General features: G+C 40.9%; 1 protein-coding gene across 7 annotated transcripts in view; it reads left to right on the plus strand.

The window, feature by feature from the left end:
- Positions 1-23,450, plus strand: part of mctp1a (multiple C2 domains, transmembrane 1a) — a 143,255-nt gene that overhangs the window by 16,277 nt on the left and 103,528 nt on the right. Inside the window, exon 1 of one of the 7 annotated variants that reach the window (XM_034595299.1) lies at positions 11,644-11,741. The exons of 5 other annotated variants lie outside the window; for them this stretch is intronic. In XM_034595299.1, the coding sequence (XP_034451190.1) occupies positions 11,700-11,741 (42 nt within the window). In that variant the 5' untranslated portion in view covers positions 11,644-11,699. Of the gene's footprint in view, positions 1-11,643; positions 11,746-23,450 lie in introns of those variants that run through there. One more of the 7 variants, XM_034595300.1, reaches the window with a different exon arrangement.

Below are 23,450 nucleotides of genomic sequence, written 5' to 3' on the forward strand. Positions count from 1 at the left end.
GCTCGTGTTTTAGTGGGTACCACTTCCTCATCACATAGCTGCTGCTTGTGCCAGAGGATATTTTAGAAGAGCTCAATGTCACCAGGTCCAGCGATTTTTGCTTCATCTTCTACATCCTCCTCCGCACTCTTTTGGTATTCCTCCAGTTTCCCTTGCCAGCGTGATGTCACCACCAGCTCTCTCCGCTGTGTCTAAGCTCGGTCATCATCTCCTCTTTCGGAGCATCTTCCATGAGGAGGAATTGTGAAAGCAGGTCTGCAGTTTGCTTCTGCACCTGTTTCTTCACCATCCTGTTGATCCAAATCATGCAGAGCCTCCTGTTGATATGGAGACGTTCCATTCTGCCAGTTGCTGCCATTAGGGTGTTTTCTTGCCTTGAGTTCTGCGTGGAGAAATAAACCGTGTGATTTCTAAAGTTATTTCCTCCTTTTCCTGTATACCAAAGCCACCGCGTCTCAGTTTCCTTTCTCAAAGGTGTGGATTAACGTTTGCTAACCGGACACCTACACAGGAAACGTGTATTACAATATATGGTTGTATAATAAGTATTGTTAGAAGCGTTTGTTGCCCAGCTCATGGTACAGATGCACTTTTCTAATTAAATGTATCATCCACATGATGCTACACCCATGTTTTCACACACTATAGGTAGATTTGTATCCTTGTGTGTGTGCTTATTGAAACACACAGCTCTTTACACGATGTGACCTTTCAGTGATATCTATGATTGATCAAGGTTCCCATAGTCACACTTGACTTGGTTTCACTGAAGGCAGTGAATCAATGAATCAAAAACGTAAAACGAAGCGGTATTCATCTTATTTACTCCCCATGCAGTCTTCATTAGGACTATTTTTATCCAGTAGATTTCTGATAGCAGTGCCCCCTCTGAAGACTGTTTGCTCAGCTGCCGTCTTTTCAGGTCCTCAGAGCGGCTGACAGACGGAGATGGCTGAACAGAGGTTGGAGTCAGTGTGGATTTACCTGACTGAACACTTGAGTAGTGCTTACACATTGCTCATATTTCCCAGTCATCTTAAGCTAAAATAGTCTCTTTAATAAAAGCCAGTTTTATAATATATCTTTGCAGGTGAAGAAGTTTAATCTGCAAGCTAACTGCACCCACTCTTTTTTAGATGTTGCCTAGCAACACAAGTTTCAGGACTTGAGAGGCTGCACTCAAAGTGGGTTTTACCCCTTTTCTTACTTAATGGATCAAATCAGCGTGAAGAGCAGCTGTAAGAACATTTAATGATTTATGTTTTTTTTTAAGAAACTTTGACATATAAAGCACATATACTTTTAGTACAAGTAAAGCTTATACAGGTTGGATCTGTATAGACCGCCAGAGTTAGGGCTTACATAGATAACTACAATGAATTAAAAGGGTTGAAAAATGTTAATAAAAAAATGTCTCTTCCTCCGTCTCCTCCTTTTGTATGGATTTGAATTTCAACAGCTCTGGAGATGTCTTGCCATGTAATATCTTAGTGCATTTAAAGTCTGATTAATTATTAGATAAACAATTACATGCGAAAAATTGGTATTTATCAAATAACTTATCTTAAACGAACATGTGCAATATATTGTTAGACTATTTTACATTACGTTCTATCATATCTTAAAGAATGAAATGAAAACTTTACACAGATTTTTACTACTTAGTGATGACAATGTGTAGGCTGCACACACACATTATACAGTTGTCATATTAATATCAACATCAATGGAAAACCTTGTATTTTTCTATCTATTTATAAGATCAATAGGAACAGAAATATCTGTAATAGTTTGCGTTCTGTCCCAATTCCCATCAGAGGCCCGTCTGCTGTTCTGTGCTGTGCTCCAACAGGTGGCTGCTATTTCTGTCAGTCCTGATTACGACCACATGTCTTAGTCTACTTGACAAGACTTTCCTCCTCACGCAATTACTTTTCATTTTTACCTATCATTTTGATTGCAGCTCTTTTGACCTGCCTTTTATCATCTGCCTCATTTATCATTAACTGAATATTTCTCTTGATTCTCAAAGACGATATAAGGACGTGTGAGAAGAATCATATTCCTGTTCCTCTTGACAGGCTGTCTGTGTCATACATTCATTCACAAATGTGTTAATTCACTGGCCTGACATCAGTGTGCTGCTCCCTCTCTGGTGACCTCCGAAGCTGTGAGAATGGATTCCCATTGGTGTATACATCTGCTGTTGACACACCAGCTGACATACTGGATACTGCATGGCACACACACACACATTACCCATTAATAGTCTGTGCTACTCAGCCTGTTGAATGTGAGAGACATTGGACTGTTTCAACTATGAGCTCCACAGAGTCAGGGGTGAGTTTCATATCCCTTTGTTGTAACTAATATATGATGAAGCTCGTTAACAGCATTATCACGATATTTAGTTTTTTGTGTATCATTTACTGTTATAACTGCACTGCACACTGATCCTATAATCAGTTTTGATTATAACAAAATGTCCCTCTGTTTTCATTTAACTTTTTGATGGTTTATTAGTCGAAACAAAATCTCTGTCTCGGTATATTTGAAGAAAATAATTTCCAATACTCACATGAGAGGCTCCCAAAAGAGCTTTCTGTTTATTACTCTGCTTTATTTTAATGGAATGACAGCAGTGACTCTCCACTGGCAAAACGCAGCAGTACCCAGTCCAGTAGTGTTTTATATACTTGTGTTTAAAGTCGTGCACCCTCACATGTCAGAAAACATAGGTTGTGTCTGAAACCAAATTTTTTCACTCCTTCCTACTCGCTGTATAGGGAGTTCCATTTAGGGGAAAGGGGACTATATAGTGAGCTAATAGGCAAAATAAAATAACGGACGATACTGTTGTCTTACAATTACAACGTTTCGTATAACTTTGATTGGTATATTATACTTAGCATATTTTCACACATGAATAAATAGAAAATATTTAGTTTCTGCTACAACTTTCAGTTCTTTTCAATCAAATTGTTTCATCTGAAGCTTTTTATTTAGACATGGCACAATTTAGTTTTTACACCATACAGTTCTCTATCTTCTCTGTGGGATGAGCATGATGGAATACATATTGCTCTGTTAGTAACCACTGAGTTTTTCATGATTCATTGTGGGATACAATGAGTCCAGTATATGGAATATAAATCCTCACTAAACCTTTGGACAACGTTACGAAATGGTGAACCCACTACAGTGAGTAGTGACTGATTTTATAGACAGCAGCCACATACTTGTGTTTACACACTAAGTATGTGCACTAGTTGGCTTTTCAATTGACCTCCTGCTCCCAATGCCTGGATGATGTGAATCAGCCAGTGGGTCTCGTAAAACCTCTGTGGTTTGGCAGTATTTTAATCTAGAAAATTAAAATAGATTGCAGGCTATGTCACAATAAACTGGCATAAATCCACCACAGCATGGCATGTAGTTATTGCCCTAATTTGTACCACAGGGTTAGACACATTTCACAAACCAATATAACCTCACGGCTTCCCCTTGATTATTAAAGTTGTGGCAGCCTCCCACAGTCTAATTTGTTCTGCAACCGTTTCACAATGAACTAAAAATATTTTTACAATTAAAATATGACTGTGATTCTGAATCCTGCAAGACCAGAGAATTCAGTAAGACACTGAATAAGTCCTTTGTGCTAAACTTCCCTCATGGACAAACCTCATTTACATTTTAGATTCATTTTAGTCTCCATCATCGTGCTAAATCATGTTTTGAACTGAGCAGTGTTACATTCCAGGAGGCTTCCAAGCCAGAGAGACACATTGATAAGCACAAGACAGCTGCTTATGTGCTGTAAAAGTTAGAATTAGCTTTGTTTTAAAGAGGACATGACCTACATGTATGTTGCCTGTTGCTTTGGCTCAATAACCTGCAACGCAGAGTTAACACAGACAACAATAACAGTTACCAGGAATTAGTCTGCACCAATACCACTGAATTCTGGTACTCTGGATATCAAATTCAATACCACAGCAAATATAAAAAACGACACAGGCTGCTACACACACACCTCAGTCAGAATGCAAGGTGTTTATGGTGAGAGATTAGTTATTAAGAAACAATCACTCAGCCACCTCATGTTATAATAAATCGCTACAGCAGTCTCAACAAGATAATATTTTAACATCTTGTTTTAGCAAGGCATAGACAGTAAATGGTCCAGTCACAAGTCCTGAAAATCAGGGCTTGAGTCCAAGTCCTGGGACTTCAATAACACTTCTTACAGTCACTGTAAACAGACATACCAATTTCAACCCCAGAATACTTCCTTCTGGAAGTACAGGCCTACAATTTTCTGTCATTTTTCTTTCAGTAACAAGAAACGTAGCTGAAGAACAATGGACAGGCACATCCTATAGGGATGTCACAAAGACTTTTTTCAATGTATAATTTGTATTCTTCCGTATGATTTTTAATGTGACAGATTACTTTTAGTTGTTCTTTGAGAAGCTGAATGCAAATTGACAATCTGTCTGTAACAGAAGCTGTCCAAGGTAACTCAAATTTGAAAGGAGAATGGGAACAAAAGGGAGCCGAGGGTTGGGCACCTCATCGACTCAGTCAGAAGTTGGAGGGTGGCAGCAGTTTATGTAGTAGCAAAGTTAAGTCGAGAAGGGTTGGAGGGAGAGGGAGACAGACGGAGACATTGGCAGAGACAAAGGTAAACAGATCAGTGAGATGAATCCATGTATGGATCCAGGGGAAGCAGGGATTCTCCCAGGAGGGGGTGTACTGTGTCATGTCTGGCTCCGACAGTGTGTTACCCTCCTGTGTTGGCAGCCATCAGGGCTACTCAGCCTTTAACCAGGCTCTGCTCTTTATACATGTCTGCATTTCTTTTTCCTTCACCTGCCCTGACCTGAAACTCTCTCTTACATTTCATTTCATTACGCTGTTCAGTCTTATTTCTCCTTAGGATTTCATTTTGCTCCGATTTGATTGAATCTTTGTTTTCTATAATAACTAGCACATTTTTTCTCATGTAGAATATTAGTCATTTTTTTACTCCTTCTGTTTGACATCGTCTTGCTCTGCAGCAGCACTGATGGTGCTTGTGTCTTATTAATGCCAGTGGTGATGCCAAGGCCTTCATTGTGTTCTGTCTTCTTTATTTTTTATCACAGCTGTTACAAGCAATTTTTGCAAATACAAACATTTATGATGGAAAATAAGAGCACATCTTAGATCTTACAAATAGAATTGATCTATAAAACTGCTTCCATCCATCAATCGCTTTCTGCCAATTATACACAATTGTTTCGGCATAGCAGCAGGTCTAGTAAAATAATCCAGAGGAGATCTATAATGTCTGGTGAGACCTAAGTCCACCCTGCATGTGGCCTCCATGAATTGAATTCAAGGGCAGGTCTAATGGAAGGAGCCCAGGAGGCATCCTAATTAGATCCCCAAACCACCTCATCTGGAATCCCTTTTAACGTGAAGGAGAAGCAACCCTTTAGCTCTTTTCTCGAATCTCCTCATATCTCTTATGGCCTGTTAAGGTTCAACCGGGCCCAGGGGTCTCCTCCTTTGTAGCCTTTATTACTATCAAACAGTGAAGGCAATTTCCCAGTGTTTTATGTTACCTTTTCATAAAAGTGATTCTCAGTGAGTTCCACATTTGGCGAGAGAAGAAAAGCACTGGTATCAGATTGGTCCTCAGTTTTGGCAGATACTCTGAGTTGAGAATTAGGAATCGGTTTCAGGAGAGAAAAGTTGGACCAGGCATCACTGTTGGATAATCAGCTTATAGTTAAATCTGTACACTGGTGATCATATCATGTTCCAGATACACAATTATTCCAGTTATCGACTTTCAACAGGACTATTCCAGTCAAATTCAACTTTGCACAAACATCCAATAGAAAGGCAATGGGCGTGTGGGTGAACACACACACACACACACACACACACACACACACACACACACACACACACACACACACACACACACACACACAAAGCCAAACACTTTTGTTAAAGCTTTACCTTCACCTTACTGTCCATTGCTGTAGCTCCTCTTTTCAGTCTCTGTCTGAAATACTTGCTTTTAGCTCCTGTCTCTTTAAGACCCCCATCACAATAAAGCATAGTTTACTCTGATTGGCCAGGTGCCCCTCTCTGTTGTGATGGTCAACCTCTTCCAGCAGGTGTAGGAAATCTTGGCTTCCACGCTTGTTTTACCAGGACCACAGGTGTGCGTTATATGTCACAATGATGTGGAAGTATCTAACTGCTGACAGGGCATTTCAGGGGGTTCAGTGGAGGAGAGGAGCTCCCTTTACTGCTGACTTGAGGCTCTTTAACTTTTTAACAACCTTTGCAAAATGAATGTAACAGGAAAGAGGACAGGACATGAGTGAAAAAAACAATATCTCTCCTTTACAATAACAACTAGAGTCAGAAAGCAAAAGAGCTTCCCAGACTTTTCTCTGACCGATTCATCGTTTGGGTCGTCTAAGATGCTGTATATATTTTTTCACTATTTTATAGCGTCTCTTTAATAATTAAAAAACAGATCTCTCTCTCCCAGTTCTCCCAGTATGAGGCTCTCTGTTTTCCCTCTGGACTGGTAGCTTGTGGTGAGGAGCACTCTCCACATGTGTGGAGGCATAAAGCATGATGACGGAACTGACAGAGGGAGAGGAGAGACTATCTTTTACATTATTTACAGCTTACACATGTACCCAAGAGAAGAATGCATGATACTGTTATGTTAAAGAACATTTGCAACATGAAGCTTGCAGAAACCTATCTCTCCTTTAAAAATAAAAAGGAGTCCCAAAGCAAAAGAGGAGAAAAACAATTGATGAGGAGTGAGGACATTAATTGGGACAATCAGACAAAAACGGCAGAAATTGGGGATTTCAAGCATCATTTGTATGTCACCTGGTCCACTGATTTGTGGAGAGCTCATCTGTTTCCTCCTGGGATGGAGACTTTTCTGTCTCTGTATGACTGAATGTAGAGGCCACTCCTGGTTGCTGCTTTACATTTGTTTAATTAAGTATTTATTTGTACTCTAGGTAAATGTCACGTATATGGGTATGGGGTATGAAACTAAATAAATCAGCCTTTGCGTCTGTGCACTCCTCCCTCTGCTTATCTCTCCATCACTTCCACTTCTCCTCCTGTTCATCTGTCTGCCTGATCCGGGGCCACCCTGCTACTTCCAATACTGATAAAACCTGTACCTCTTCCCTTGTCTTTCACTGATAACTCTGCCAGAGCAGAAGAGTAATGGGGGAGGAGAGGAGATGTTTGCAGAGGCTTTGAAGAGCTTGTGTCAGCTCCACTGTCATGTCATTCCAATGTATACGACTGAAACTTAGTGTGTATGTATGTATAGACCAATTAGCCACTACATTAAAACAGGTAATAGGTTTAAATGCTGTGTCTAATTGTTTCACTGATGTATTGGTGTGCGTGCGTGCGTGTGTGTGTGTGTGTGTGGTGTGTACTCTGTGATAAACAGACAGATGGTGTACACTCCAGGGTTCAGTGGTGCACACATGCCAACACAGGAGATTCAGGCAAACATGGAGGCATTGCATGGGTGTGTTTGTGTGTATTGTGGCGTGTAGAAAAGAATAAGCATTACACATTTCAGAAGGGAATAGAGATCGTATTTATATATATGTGTGTGTGTGCGTATATTTCCTCGAGCAGTGCTGAAAGGTTATGCTGGATACAGACTATAGCCTCAATCACTACATGTTCTAAATATACCTGAGTGTGCACAGCTAGGACACACACACACATGCACACATACTGTACTGTACTCTACGTGCATTTATTTTTCTCTGAGCCTCAAAGGTCATGTGTCATTTCTAAACCTGTCAGAATTCCTTTAACTTCATGGAAATGTGCTTTTACTACTGAGGCGTTGAAACCATTTTGTGGTTACAGCTTTAGAGAAGTGAGCAAAATTGTGTTTAATCTGTTATTCTGTCGCTCTCTTGGCTGTGAGGATGAGTGTGTGGTGATAGATTGAGCTCAGCAACTGAGGTCATAAGACCTGCTGACAGAAGCCGTTTTCAGACATGACAGGAGCGTATGATCTGAAGAATTGGCTACAGAGTTTACCCACAGTCTGCCTTTCACACATGCACAACACATAAGGAGATTCTCTGCATTGACAGGTTCACAACACCAATAAATCCTCCACATTATTCAGGCGACAGGTGGAGCAGCCTGGTCCAGCAGACAGAGGCAGGAGGTGACGTATTAACTCCGCTGCAGAGGTCACGTCTTTTGTTGTTTTGATTGATAGACCCCTAGTGGCCAAAGTGACATATTGTGCCATTACAACTAAATGCTTAATCCCAACCCCTAGCACAAGTCTTAACATAAACCTGAGTCTATCTTGAACCCAAAAACCAAGTCTCAATGCTCAACTGAACAAAATGTTCTCCCTTTCATTCAGTAAGGTCTACAACTCAAACTGGATCTAGAAGCACAAGTGCACACACAAACATATACATACACACACACACACACACACACACACACACACACACACACACACACACACACACTGCTCTCTCTTTTCACTGTGTCGAGTTGTTTTGTGTGACTCTGCAAAGCTGTCGCTGCCAGGAAGCAGAGTGGCACCTCCCTGCTGTCGTGCCCCCGTCTGGCCTGGCAACCGCCCTGTTTTGCTTCACAGACGCAAAGTGCTCAGAAAGATATTACAGAAAAGAGCGAGAAATGTTGTGCGAGCTTCCCAGGATGGATTTAGCTTCTTTTTCTCTCTGCTGTCTATTTTTTGTGACTCCCTATGCTGCTGTCAGAATGTTCTGATCTGATTTTTCTCATCTATCTTTTCACCTTGCGGGTCGTCTAAGATGCAGTACATTTTCCCACTGTTTTATAGCATCTCTTTTATAATTCCAAAACAGAACTCTCTTATTTTTGAAGTGATCCCTCTCCCAGTTTCTCCCAGTATGAGGCTTTCTGTTTTTTCTCTGGACTGATAGCTTGTAATGAGGAGCACTCTCCACATGTGTGATATGAAAAGCTATAGGACTGACAGAGGGAGAGGAGAGACTGTCTTTTACATTATTTACAGCTGACACATGTGCTCAAGAGGAGAATGCATGATACTGTTATCTTAAAGAACATTTGCAACATGAAGCTTGTACAAACCTCTGTGTGTGTTTATCATCTTTTAATCTTGTTTATCGATTCTCTGCAGTATCGCTGAACAGAGCAAAGTAGAATAGCATCATTAAGACAACTTTGCTTCAGGCCATTTTGTTTATTTTTTCCACACAGCATTAAATTAACTGTGAGAAAAAAAGAAAACTGAACCGCCTCAGCGTGATGTCCTAAAGGGGAAGTATCTACTCAGCTGGAAAGTTGTGGCTCCATAGCTCTGGGGTTAATTGGTTTCAGAGGGAAGGTTTTAACATTCTTTTGTTCAAGATCCCAATTTGCCACTTGACTTGGCTTTCAGTGTAGATTTTCAAGAATGACAAGAATGATGAAGGCTGTGGAGGTGTATCTTGTAAAATTAGGGAGATTTTGTGGTGACAGGATTTAGTGCAGCATCAACACTTTTTGAGGACTCTTGATTTAACTGTCATCGAACTCTGTACTTATGCTGCCTCAATTGAACTCACGATGTGCTTGGTATTAAACACAGCTGCAATCAGCAGGGCCACACTGGCGTCGAGTGAAGTGCGCGAGGGCTGCGTCACCGATCTGCTGTGTCTCATAGAGTTGTACTCAAATATATGCCAGGACTCTTCAGTATGAAGCCTTGCATCTTCAGGTCCTTCAATAACATCAACGACCTTTAAAACAAATTAATTGATTCAGTTGACAGAAACGCAAAAGTGCTTTTACTTTGAAATGGGTAGATGAAGTGTTGTAAATATTTGTTTGGGACATATTTGACAGCTGGGCATTGAAACTGTGGTGAAAGATTTTTTGAAAGATTTTGTTGTGAACTGCATGCGGCACGTTGAGGAAATAGGCAAGACTCCGACTCTCTAGAAGCCCAGCATGGCTCACGCGCCCATGGCGCGTATCTCATGCATGGCCGCTCTAACCTGATAACATGGGTTCATAAATGAAAAGCAAGATGTTCGGCGAAACACGTTCAAAGCTCACGTCGCCAGTGTGGCCCAGGCGTGGTATTTATGATTGTTATAAATGTACGTAGTTTTGATAGTAAATCATTTTATATTCCTGTAGTTGTATAGACATTGTTCCAAAGGTCTTAATGAAAATGACTGTTAGTTCTTAATGCTTTTCGCCGTGCGTGTGCACGTGCGCGCAATCTTTTTCTCCCACACAACTCTATCCTGGGGAAACACTGGACACTGTTGGATTGATCAACATTTACCACAGATGTAGTTCTAAAGAAACTTAAAATAACGCCACAGTTCATGTCATATTGTTCAGTGATTATGAGAAGCTGAGGATGAAACACCGTTCACATCAGCTCACTAAATGTAACACAGAGCTAGAAGAAAATGGGTAAATGTGGAAATGAGTGTTTTGCTGGCATAATATCTAATTAACATGCAACATTAAGACTAATCAATAAATTCAGCTACTCTAAAAGGAATTTGTTCCTGTTTCACTCGTAAATGAACTGCTCCAAATAGATAACACAGCTAAGTTTCTAATATGGGTTATTTACAGTAAATGGAGTCATTAGATGCAGTCACTGCAAGGCAAGCAGATAGAGTAACCATCATGAAATGATGCATAAATGCTCCAAAGTCTGAACAGAAGGTGATTTTGCTGGCTCTTTCTTGTCTGCCAAAATGGCATTCATGCAGTATTATAACTGTGTAAGTTGTCCCATCATATAGCTGCATAAAAACCAGACAGAAGAGTGAAGGAAAAGGTGCACTAGGGACCTTTAAAAAAAAAAAAAAAAGAAAATAAAATAAAGGTTGCATTGCCAAAACACTGTTGTCTTAAATGTGAGGGGAAATTTAATTTAAACTTGAGCAAGACACTGAATCCTAAGTACCCCTGCTGGCCACCAATGGCATTGTTGGTGTGTGTTGTGGATGAATGAGAGCGAGGGTGTAAAGCACTTTGCTATAAATTGCAATTCAACTTTAGTCCATTTACCGATCGAGGACTACATGTTCCCCCGTATTAGTGCTACTGCTGCTCTCATCAAGTCCATTGTACATCAATTCTTTCTTTGTCTCTGTAATTCATCCTCGCACACTCAGCGTTCTGTGACTGTCTCTTTGTTACATTGTTCAGTTAAGTGTGTGTGTGTAATCTTTATAAAATGCCCAGCTGAGTAGGGGGGCAAAGATAAAAACTCTCTCTCTCACTGGATAAATGTATGCAGATGTCTGCAGCTGGAAGTGAGAGCCTCCATTAATGTTTTTTATATTGTTCCATCCCAGTGGATTAGTTTGTCTACTGTGAACATTTACACACAGTTGTTGGTGCGTGAGTGACAGAGAGGGGGGGGGAGAGAGAGAGAGAGAGAGAGGGGGGGGAATAGAGGGAGAGAGTGTGAGTGAGGGAGAGTTGTGAGTCTGAGTGGCTGCACTTTGAGTTTGCAAGACTCACAGCTGGTTGCCCTTTGCTGTGTGTGTGTGAGCAAGCTAGGTAGGGAGCCGGTCTGTGGGTGTCTCATATAGGAGAGTAAGCCAGCAGCAGCAGCAGTACAGTGGAGCGTGTTCAGTGTCTGGATGTTAGCGTTGCCTCTCTCAGCTGTGGGACGGAGCCTGCCTGTAGGTAAACACACACACACACACACACACACACACACACACACACACACACACACACACACACACACAGTAATGTTTCGTCTGCCTATCAGCTCTTGTTCCATGTTGGCTAATTGTAGTTGTATTCTGTTTCTTGATTCTCCTGCTGGTGTGTTGAGTATCAAGCCAAACGTGTTGTTCTTTGAGTCCAGAGGATTAGAGACAGCTGAGTGACATGAGGTGATGAGGGGATTCAAATTGTTCTGAGTGAGATGTTTCCATCACTTCATCACGTTCACACATTTGCATGCACAATAGATTTTCCTGAAGCCTTTCCATAAACCCGAGTGTGCCTGCTGTGGTTAGTGGCAATTTGCAGCCGGCGTTTCCAACAGAAGGCACTGGCCATCTTTACACCGTGTGTGTGTGTGTGTGTGTGTGTGTGTGTGTGTGTGTGTGTGTGTGTGTGTGTGTGTGTGTGTGTGTGTGTGTGTGTGTGTGTGTGTGTGTTTGTATTTGTGGCGCTGGGCGGCGGGGTGGAGGTGCAGTGGGTGTGTCGTGTCGAGTTTCTGATAGTGTGGAACCTGATCTGGCTGCTGGTATGTCATTAAATTGTTAGTTAGACTACAGGAAGACAGAGAAGAGAAGATGATACAAACAGGGATATAAAACACAAGTGTGTGAGTAAAGGAGGAAGAACTTGAGACAAATCGATGCAGTTGAAGACAGATAGCTTTCCCCTAGTGCTTCCATCTTGTCCAGATAATGATTTAAAAAAAGGATAGATTGATCCAATTGTAGGCAATCATTCCCTTGAGTAAAGAGAGAAGACTTGTGTGTCCTCCACCCCCCTCACCTGCAGCCCGTGTTCCCGATCCACATCTCTTTGCCAGTCCCTCTCCAGACGCAGCCGTGTTCTCTTAATTCCTGTTCCAAGGGCTGAGAAGTGAACGTGCCCAGAATGAGAGCAACACAGCCGCAATTGAGGAGGGAGGCAAGGTACAAAGGGATGAACACAGGAAGATAGAAGACTAGAGCACAGCAGGTGGAAGTGGAGGGGGTAGCCTGAAGAAGGTGAAGAGAAATGATGAGAAGATGTGTGGGACTTGTATCTACTATCTGCAGATTTAAAATTCTGGCTCCGTCGCAGACTTTCCTCAAGCATCCGCCCTCTGTTGAAGAACAGTTTTCATCCATTGCCAAGATCAGCTTGTGGAGCAAAATCATTTGAGAAAACCTAGTCCTCACATCCATCCTCAAAATGTCTGTGTCATCTAAAATGAGTTAAATATTTCCACTCCCTTGAAAGAAATGACTTTAAAAAAACTTGTGAGTGAATTCCTGAGTAGTATTTCTTGTTACTGCTCACACATCCAGTACAGTGCATGCATAATGCACACTCGGGTTCTCCTGGGAGAGACTAGTGTTTGAGAAGTAGTTTTATGTGGAGTCTGAGGCATGACTCAATCATTCATTTTGTCATATAAATTGCATCTGCTGCGCTGTAAAGAACTGTGCACACTTTCCGTTCAATGCATTTATGATGCAAGTTGATAAATAGCTTTTCCTGCCAAGAACTGTCCATTTGTTTGTTGTTTGGTTTTTGTATATATTTGTTTGTAAGTAAGATTACCCAAAAAAAACTAAACGATTAACACAAAACTTGTTGGAAAGATGCGGCACGGGTCAGGGAGGATCCCATTAACTTTTCACCCTTCTCCCAGGAAATAATATATGGAACTTGATTAAAAAAATGATTAAGGGAACTGATATCCACGACTGTGTGAAATTTGGTGCGTGCTAATTTAAGGGGACTTTTCAGCCTTTGCCGGAGGTATGCACTCCTCTGAGTGCCATTTGGCTTTTTTCTGAAAGTTTTGGCTGCTGGATCATAAAATTGATCAGCTCCTCGGCCCCCAAAAATGAGTTTGAGAATTTTAAAAGAACTTTCAAACCATGACTGATCACCTGTCAACCTGCACTCGCAGCTTTCAGCTACAGCCAAAATGTGCAGCTTGTGCAAATGTCCCAGTTGGGGAGACCTGGCGAGGAGAAGGCTCTTGCTCGTTGCAGATGAGATATATTGACTTAGGAATTTGGTTTGTTGGTTGCTTAGCATATAGATTAGTGTTTAGTGTTTCATCGGCTTCTACACCATGATAACTGAACACATTTAAGAAAGCAGCTTGTTAGAAAACCACTCTCTTGGTGGATTTGCTCATTTCTTAGTATCGAATGAAATGCCATGGTCTGTATTATCTTGGAGGGTGAAGCTGAAGCCACCTTCCTCTTTATGCAAACACAGCGAGGGAGGATGTTTATGGAGGTGGATGTTTTTCAACAGCTTTTCAGCATCAACGACAAACAAACCCCTGCATTTCTCAAATGAAGTGTTCCCATGACAGTGAACGTCACCAGGCTTGTGTATCTATGTATGAATCAGTTAAACTTATTGAATCTCCCTATGACCGTTTTTCTGCTCTTCCTCTCACACTTTCTATCTCTGTCTCTTTTCATCAGCGGGCACATTCATCACCTGCTCATTGCACTGATAACATCCACTCCTACAATTCCTCTCAGCACTCCATATTAGCATTTTTTGTTCCCAGAGGTAATGATGTAAAGGCACTGCTGTCATTCTGCCAGTTGGTTTTCTAGTTGCCAGTGTGGAGGTGGTACGACAGCGTTGGATCTGCACCATCCTCGTGGTGCGTAGCACTATCCTCCCGGGGTGTAGTGTTTGCTGGCACAGAGACAAACTGCTCTTTGTAAGAAAAACAAGGAAGACTGATTTCTTTGGATGTTCAATTTGCAGTCATATTTCAGACATTCATCACATGATTCTTCATCACAAAAATGACTTAAATTGATGAGAGCATAAAGTCACATTTCATGAAGATCTTCAGCACATAAATGGATAGTCAGAATGATGCCAGCCCATCTGGTCCATGTTCCAAACCTTTAACACAGCACATTGTTTTGGATCATATGAAGTGTAGCTTTGTACACTTTTCTTTATCCTAAATACTGCAGCTCAAACTGTTTCTGGGGCACATTATTTAATAATATTCGCTGCAACATATCATGTAACGCTTATACAGTCTTTCAGAGCCGCTGTTTGCAATGCACAGAGTATATCTGAAAAGATGCAGCTCCTGCCAGATCTTTACTCAAGCATCACGACTCAGGCCGTGAGGGGAGATTGTGGTGCTGCGGGGGAGTCAATACTGAGTAGAGGCCTAGCCTTGTCACCCATAGTCAATAAAATGCCATGGATGTAATTTAATACAGGGCATTTAATACCTTACATAGCAGCCCACATTCTCTCCAGGTTCAGAGAGGGATCTTCGCTTTGGGAGGAAAAAAAGACAAACATCCCTCGAGTAAGGAATGAGAGAAATGATGGACAGAATCTCCCCTCTGTCTCATTAGTATTTACAGGAGAAGGTGCAGGATATGACAAGACAAAAAAATGCTAATGCCACTACTGGCTCTGCGAGCTTTTGTTCAGTATAATAAAATGTTAAATGTTTCATAAAGGGACTGCAGCACACCAGAGTGCATTTAAAATTAGATGATAATAGGTATTTTATTTTCACACTCTTGAGGGCCATACATCTATTTGCTACACTGCCATAGCTATACTGCTTATTCTCGAAGGGTCGCAAAGGGGCTGGAGCCAGACCCAGTTGACATTGAGCGAGAGGCGGGGAACAGTGTGGACTGTCTATCACGGGGCTGACACATGGAGACAAACAAACATTCACTCTTTGTGTGAGAGGAAGCTGGAACACTTGGAGAAAACCAACACTGTAAAACGTGCAAACTCCACACAGAAGACCCAGGTGGCCGGGAGGTTCAAACATAGAACCTTTCCTCTTGCAGTGGTTAGCACTGCAGTAGGCTGTGCAGCCAATGAATATCGTGACACACAGTGGCGAGTGCTTATCTGACCTGAAAGCTCAGGTTCATTTTCATAAAACCGAACTGCTTTGGAGGACAAATTATTGACTTACTCCAGTCAAATAAATTCAGATTAGTTTTTGTGGTTGTCATTCTGTGATTCATGTCTTCCTGGTTAGTGGCTTGTTGTTGGAAGTACTACTACAATTTGTCCCTAGCAGTTGAGTCAAACTACTGAGAATCTGACTCATTATTATTCGTATTTGAATTTATTATGATTCATAGTATGAATACTGTGAATAATTCTTTGGCGTTATCACAGACCTAATGACATTGCCACTTTAAGTATGCACCTATTGTCATAGCATCCTTTCCAGAGTAAATCGGTTAATCAAGACACTCTTTTACATTGTATTAATGATGGATACAATTAATGAGAGATAACATTCAACATTTCAAGTTTATTTCATTGCAGGAAATTCTGTTGAATTATTTATCTGAAAAGTGCTGTATGTTGTTGTGGTTGGTAGTGGGATGGTTTTGCTTCAAAAAAGGATCACATAAGCATCTTTTGTTGGGGCTGCCTGTCCTCTGCTGTGAAGTTGCTGAGGCAGCAAACGGAAACCTCCATCAACAATGTTCCCCGACGAACGTGCTCTGCTCAGAGAGGATGTGTCAGCGTGATCTCCGGCTGGCACCGGCTCGCCTCTGGTTGGTTTGACAGCAGGGCGCCCACCTTGTCTGTCTGCGATGCTGGCGACATTTGACGCTGACATCCCAGGGGTGACAAACACACAGGGAAGAAGATGCTAATGCTAAGCAGTCTGCCAAGTATGTTTGATGTGTGATAGCTGTTTCCAGGTTTACAATCTCATCGAGGCAGTTTGTCTGTTTTTCCTGCAAAAAAAGGTTTCCTGTCTTTCTACCTATCTTCATTTTCCATCTTCCACAACTCTTTCCCGTTTCTTTCACGCTCGCATAACCGCACTGTTTAGTCCCAACTTTCCATTTATCAATCTATACCTTCGCCTCCAAGCTGCCATTCTGTCTCTCTTCTCTCCCTCTTGGATGCTCACCACATTCCCCCCCCCCCGCTCTTATTTCACCTCCTCCAGCTCGGTCTTTCCATCTCCATTGATTGAGAGTTCAAGTCTCATATGGCCGTGTCTACGTGCCTGTCACACCACTTATTATGAGTTTCCTGTCAGCACACTGTGCTGCAAAGAGAAGTCCAGTGCAGAGGCATTAGGATGTAGTATTAACACCTTCAGAGCTTACACAGTTCATGTTGATGTGTTGAATGTCACTTTGCTTTTTTGTGGATGTTTAGGTACAGCAAAGCATTTCTACATAATCATTATGAAATATCTACTATCTACAACTGGTTAAAATGTACTGTTTAACTCAGGCACTCAGTGCAAGCAGAGACAAGGAAGTGTACAACTGTAAACAGGGCTGGATGTCTGATATCTGTGACCAGAACAAACAGATCCCTTATCAAAGCCAACACACTCACCACATAGACAACAGCTTTACTTCCTTTAAATAGTGCCGGTGCAGTCCCTGTTCTCAACCTGCTTGTTTGGAATGGTACTTGTAACAGTAATTGAACCGCAGCAAGTAAAGCCAGTCGTGCAGTTCCTGCAGCCACTCCTACAGAACCTATTTGAGAAACAGAAGCAGATAGACAGATTTAGGTTTCTGGAATTATTGGATAGATTCAATTGTATAAATAATATTCAGATTGTTCAATGTGTCAAACACTGTTTTTCACACAAGAAATCCAAGGCAAAATGATCAAATAAAAGATACGGACAGTAAATAAATCTTGAATATTTTGCTTTGCTTATCTCACTGCACTTAAATACTTGGCCAGAGCACGTCCCAATATAATTCTTAATCTCATGCTTTTACTGCTTTAGCATCCTTTACAAGAGCAACACTAATCCATATTCTACACTACTGGTTCACAAATCTCTCCAGCCTGATGCGACAGAAAAATTGGCATTGAGAGACATAAAACAATCTCTAAACCAAAGCAATACGTCACTAAGATCCATGACAGCAATAAATCAATGTATTTTATAGCGATAACTAACCATGGATGCAGGAGCTAGTGGTTAAACCCACCTACATACTGTACATATACACACACACACTAACAGACTTCAAGTTAATCTGGCTCATAATGGGATTTACAATAAAGGGGCTATCCTCCCTTCTGCTCTCCTCCCAGTATATGACCCAGGGTTTAATCACTTGACCGACCAGTTTACCATAACCCAAAGTGGGCCAAGCCACGCAGCTCAGCCCTGGCATCTGGTCCAACTGGGAAGGAGGGTCTTGACACAGCTGGTAGGAAGCATGGAAAGTGGGTTACTGTTCTGGGTCAGATTAGAATCACACATGAGGGCAGCCGGGGTAAAATTAAGAATGATGATGAGCATTTAATCATTTCCGGTTCAAATCTATCATCTGAATGATCCAATATCAATTCATATGAAAATTATAATTAATACACTAGAGCCATGCTAACTTAGGCAAACATTTCCATGGAGTGGCATTTGAAACCTGTGTGTAGACATGAATCACTTATCTCATATAATTTCTCTTCTCATACTGTATTTATTTACCGTGTATCTCAACCCCTGCGATTAGGCAACATGATTAGTGTTTGTTTAATTGGGCTAACAGAGCCACTAGTGACGAGCTGTGCACACTTCACTCACGGCCAAGCACCATTAAGATCAAATTCCAGTGTAGAGGGAGGAAAGGTGTATTTGTTTCTAGAGTGTTCAGGTGCTACACGAAGTGAACTGGAGACGCTACACGTTCAGTTATCAACTCCCTCAGTAGTAAAATTTGAAATACTGACACTAAAATCTCTTAGTGTTTAGAGGGTTCCTTGTACAAATTAGCTTTAGTTCTTTAAGAATATTTTTCTCATTCAAGCTAAATTGGCATTGTAATTGAAATATCACAAATCAAATAGATGTTTAATCCAATCAGAAATGAAATGGACTTGGGATCTTGTAATTAGGAATTGAATTAATTCTAGAAATCTGTGGCGATACGAACTCTAATAGTTATGGGGCACTGCTTATTTGTCATGAGTCTGGTGCCTTGTCGTGGTCTTCAGGGACTTGATGTGTCCACTTCCTGTTTGTTTCATCTGTCACTTTCTGTCTGTTTACATCTTCTCTCTCTGTTAGACCTTATTGTCCATGAAGTAGGTTTTTAAGTGTAGCCAGTGTTCAACAATTCCCCATAGCATTGCTGCATTGTACAGATAAGTCATTACATAATGGTATGCACATGAACACACACACACACTCACACACACATTTGCATTTACTCTCTGCACACTCGAGCTGCCAATTCATTAACAGAATTTGTTTACTTTTTGTAGTGTTTGTTTCTGTAGTGTTGTCTTTTAAATAGTACATGTGTAACATCATGAAAGAATAGCATTTGTCCTGCGTTTCGGATTATTATAACATTTACAGTTATATTTATATGCGTATGATATAAGCTTACATCTACATCCTATTCAGAGTTTAGTTATGTGCAGTATGTTTGAAAATACCTGCAGTTTCATCATTGTGTCGTCACTTGTTTTTCTCCAGCGGCAGTAAGCCTCATCTGTCCTCGGGACATGAAAATCTCTGGCTGTGCCCTGGCTTTCTTCGACAGGAATACATGCAGCACTCCTGCTTGGTACTGGATTTCAAATGAGACTGACAGGGAGCACAAATCAGACACATCTTCCATCCTAAGCTGGTCCTCTGACTCCCTGTCTTTGTGCACAAATACTCATGCGTGTACAAGCAAACGGCCCCAGAGTCTGCAGATGGAGGCCACATCTGAGCTCTTGTTATTGTCTTAGTTACCAGAACTGCAGATGACCACAGACTGAGACAGACTTTACTGTCAGAGTTGGTTTTGTGTGTAACAGAAAGGACAGAGAGAGAGAGAGAGAGAGAGAGAGAGAGAGATAACTCCTCTCCCTGATGATGTTCATGATCACTAATGGAAATGGCTCAATTGAGGAAGTGTCAATCCATAACAAAATGACATAATAATGAATAATGCATTTTCACTCACTGTTCTGTAGCTTAAAGCAACACTATGTAACTTTTACTTAGCAACAGCGCCCCCTCTGCAGCCACATGTGTTGATTAATTCACTATTAAAGTTGTTCATATATGTTAAAAACAAAGCTTGTCACCCTTTAAAACTCAGCTGAACAGTGGATATTGCTCATGATCTCCAGCTTCCTGAGCCAGAAGAGCTGCCAAAAACTCTGGGTAGAAATCTTCATATTTTAAAAGGTTCCATGCTGAAGATTGGAGAATGAATGACTTGAACTTGCTCGGTCTGATTCTGGCAATAAAAGCTGCAAGATAAATGCACTTTGCTTTCTCTTGTGACGACATCTGCAAGATTTTTGAGGATTAATGTTTGTGGTTGTTAAATGACAATTCCTGAGGACCTATTATTTAATTAAGAGCCCTGTGGGCGTTCAATCATCTCTTATGGAGTGCAGTTCTTTCATATCACGGATGTATAAAGAGCTATTGATTGCTGCCATGGATGAATTTGCGTTGATGACTGTAAGACAAAATCCTCTGGAAGTCAGTCATCTGATAAGTTATGGGTTGTTGGTCAAAGGGGTGATGAGTATGGTTTTGCTGAGTCAGGGTTCTTACTGCATTGAGAATTCAAAGATGGCTACCTTTCTGAAAAACCTGACCATGTTGACTATAAATCATTTCCAGTAGGTGTTCACTGTCGGCTGTTATTACAACAGAGGAATCGCTCACAGGTGATGTTCGGTGTGAAGACGATGTTGGATAATAAACTAGTAATTGAGCAGTTTTCTGTCTCAATTCTATAAAAACACACAGTTTTATCCCCAAATGATGAACTTTGCCTTTTCTACTCCAACATAATAACTTTGTAGCAACAACAGCAATTCCTGTTTTCAGTTAAACATCAGTGTAAAGACCAGGACTCTGTATTGTTTGGATCATGGTTGGGAAACAATTTTAATGTATTTGTTACATTCTTCACATTTAATCTGGTTAGTTTGGGATTTACATTGTAATTCAGGGAGCGGACTGCAGACTTGGGTACGTCCTGTACTATACTTGACACTGATTAGTTTGTAGATGGGCTTGCATCTGATATTAGCTTCTTGTCAATCTGTTGACTGTATTTGCTACCTCAATTCAATAAAGTGTGTGGTAAAAATATGAATCTTTCCGTTTGAATGGAGAAATTGAATGAACCAGTTCTTTTCATCAATATCGTTGCCAGTGTAATATCATTATGGTAATATTACCAGTGAAGGTCCTCGTCGCTCAAACATAATGTCGCCTGAGGCAAAGACTACAAGCAATCCTGTACACCGAGTTTGTTTCTTTTTCTTATTCATTTGTTTAATGTCTAAACTTCCTGCGACTGGTCAGAAATTCAAATTATCCCCAAGATTTTTTTCTAAAAACAAACTGAGCAATCCGTCACAAGGCCACCTCTTTTGGACAGATACATTTTGGCTCGTTGGTCCGGACCCTGGTCAGAGGCACCTTTCGCACCTATTATTTTGGTTCAGACTAAACTGAACAGTCTGAAGATCCAGACCGACCAAGGTGGCTGTGAAAGCCCGTACGAGAAGATAAATGTTTTTAATATATGAACCTATTTTCCATTTAACCAAAGAAGCACAACTTTTCAAATGCTAAACACAATCAGACTGCATTTTAGATTAATTAAAGATCAATATCAATCTGAGCAAACTCTCGCTCTCAGCTTTTGTTAATTGACGGTTTTCAGTGCTTGCTGCTTTAGACACATTTATTTTATTTATTTCTAAGCCACAGTGAACAAGCCTCTGTTTGCAAAATGTAAATCTTGGAACCTTTTCCATTGTCCCCTTTGTCAGATTTTGGAGTAGAGTGGTGACATTGCAGGAGGAGTTTGGGCTAATGTAGAAGCTATGGACCGAGCACACACTGCTTCCATTTTGTTTATGGCTATAAAGCTGTACACTAAAAACCAGAAAGTTAGGGCTTGATGTTGACACTTTGGACATGTTTGGACTTGCTGTATAAATTCTTATTTTTGTTAAAACTAATTTGTTATGTTATTTCCAATTTCAATTCACATGCTCACTGCAATAATGTTATGAAAGCTATCTTTTCGTGTTTGAAACATTACGCCTATAATTGGGAAAAACTAATTTCTTTAACTGACATTAAACGAGTGAACTTGTCTTTTTCCCCCCTGAGTCAGTGTGTCGTTGTACTTTTTAATCACCTTCTCTCCATTTATGAGTCTATCTCCCCCTCACTGGGCTTTTCTCTTTTATGATCCATTGATAGTCTGTGAAATGTCACCATCTGGGCTAATAATGGGGAATAATGGGGATGGAGAAAACTGAATTTATTTTGACTTTAGCATCCGATTCAAGTAGAGCAGTCACATTCACATGGAAATGTGAGTTTAGTAGTGATCGATAATGTCTTCAGAGCAAGAATATAAATAAAGATTTTTCCAGCATAACTGATTCAGTCGAGATATTCCGGTAGAAACGATTACGACTTTGCATCTCGGCCGATACCAATCCAATACCGTGCATTAACATATTGTAACAGTTCTATGCTACTAACTCAACAATTGTGTCACCCCTCGAAACTGAAGTCGCAAACAGAGTAGTGCAGTTCTACTTGAGGGACCTTCCAGCGTGATATGCATATTTCCCCGTTGTGGGACTAATTCAAGTTTATCTGGTCTTACTGCCAAATTGCTGAAATTGTAGCTAGCTGTGAGTAAGGCTACACTACTGAAAATCACTTCTTCTTTTTAGAAACAGTGCTTGACAGTTGCAGCACAGCACAACTGTTGTTCTGGAGCAGGGAAGAAGAGGGGATTTCCCAGGAAAGGAAATTGCAGTTTCTTTTGGGTGAAACTAATATACTCTAAAGACGTGTAAACTGATTGGTACATAGATTCACGTACACGCCGATGCCTTACCAGACATTTTCCAGGAAGTGTTTCTGATGCTGGGATCACCGTTGACTCATCTACTTATCAGGACTTTAACTGTCACCTGCTCAAAGATACGAGTAAGTGCTTCAGCTGTCGTCAGGACATTACACCAACTCCATCAAGAGACTCATTATCTCAGTTTAAAGCTCACTCTCTTACAATATGCCGCTAGACTGTGTAGAACAGTGCACACCAAAGACCTCATTATCTAGCTGAGTGGCTTCTGGCTGTCTACCTACTTGAGTCCGCACCACTGGCTCTGGGTTTTGTCATGTTACATGTTGCCCACCTGCACACTCTCGGGAGAAGAGAGTGATATTTAATGGAGCTGCTCTTTTGGCAGGGAAAGTGTAATTGAGAACATTTGTCCAAGTTTGTTTACTGCCATGGGGCGATGAGAAAGAAATCAATGCTTTATTAGTTTGCAGGAAAAATATGGTATGGGGATAGATATTTAAATTAATGTAATAAGTCCCAGTAGTGGCAGTGGGAAAAGTGATTTTGTGGTGCAATCATATGGTCTCACTGTGGGAGAGAGAGAGAGAGAGAGAGGGGAAGTGGAGAGAAAGAGCGGGAGTAGGATGATTCAGAAGAAAAGAGCCAGCAGAGAAAGATGATGATTCACATTTCATTGTTGAAGTGACAAATTCATTGAGTTGCTGACTAACACCTTTCAATATGTGACCTGCTGAATATAAATATGGCTCAGTGTGGGTTTTTAACATTTATGTGTTTTTTTTAATTCATTAATTGACGTCAGGGTTTTTTAGGATAGAA

The sequence above is a fragment of the Hippoglossus hippoglossus genome, chromosome 9 (assembly GCF_009819705.1).
Source record: "Hippoglossus hippoglossus isolate fHipHip1 chromosome 9, fHipHip1.pri, whole genome shotgun sequence".
In the NCBI taxonomy this organism is placed as follows: domain Eukaryota; kingdom Metazoa; phylum Chordata; class Actinopteri; order Pleuronectiformes; family Pleuronectidae; genus Hippoglossus; species Hippoglossus hippoglossus.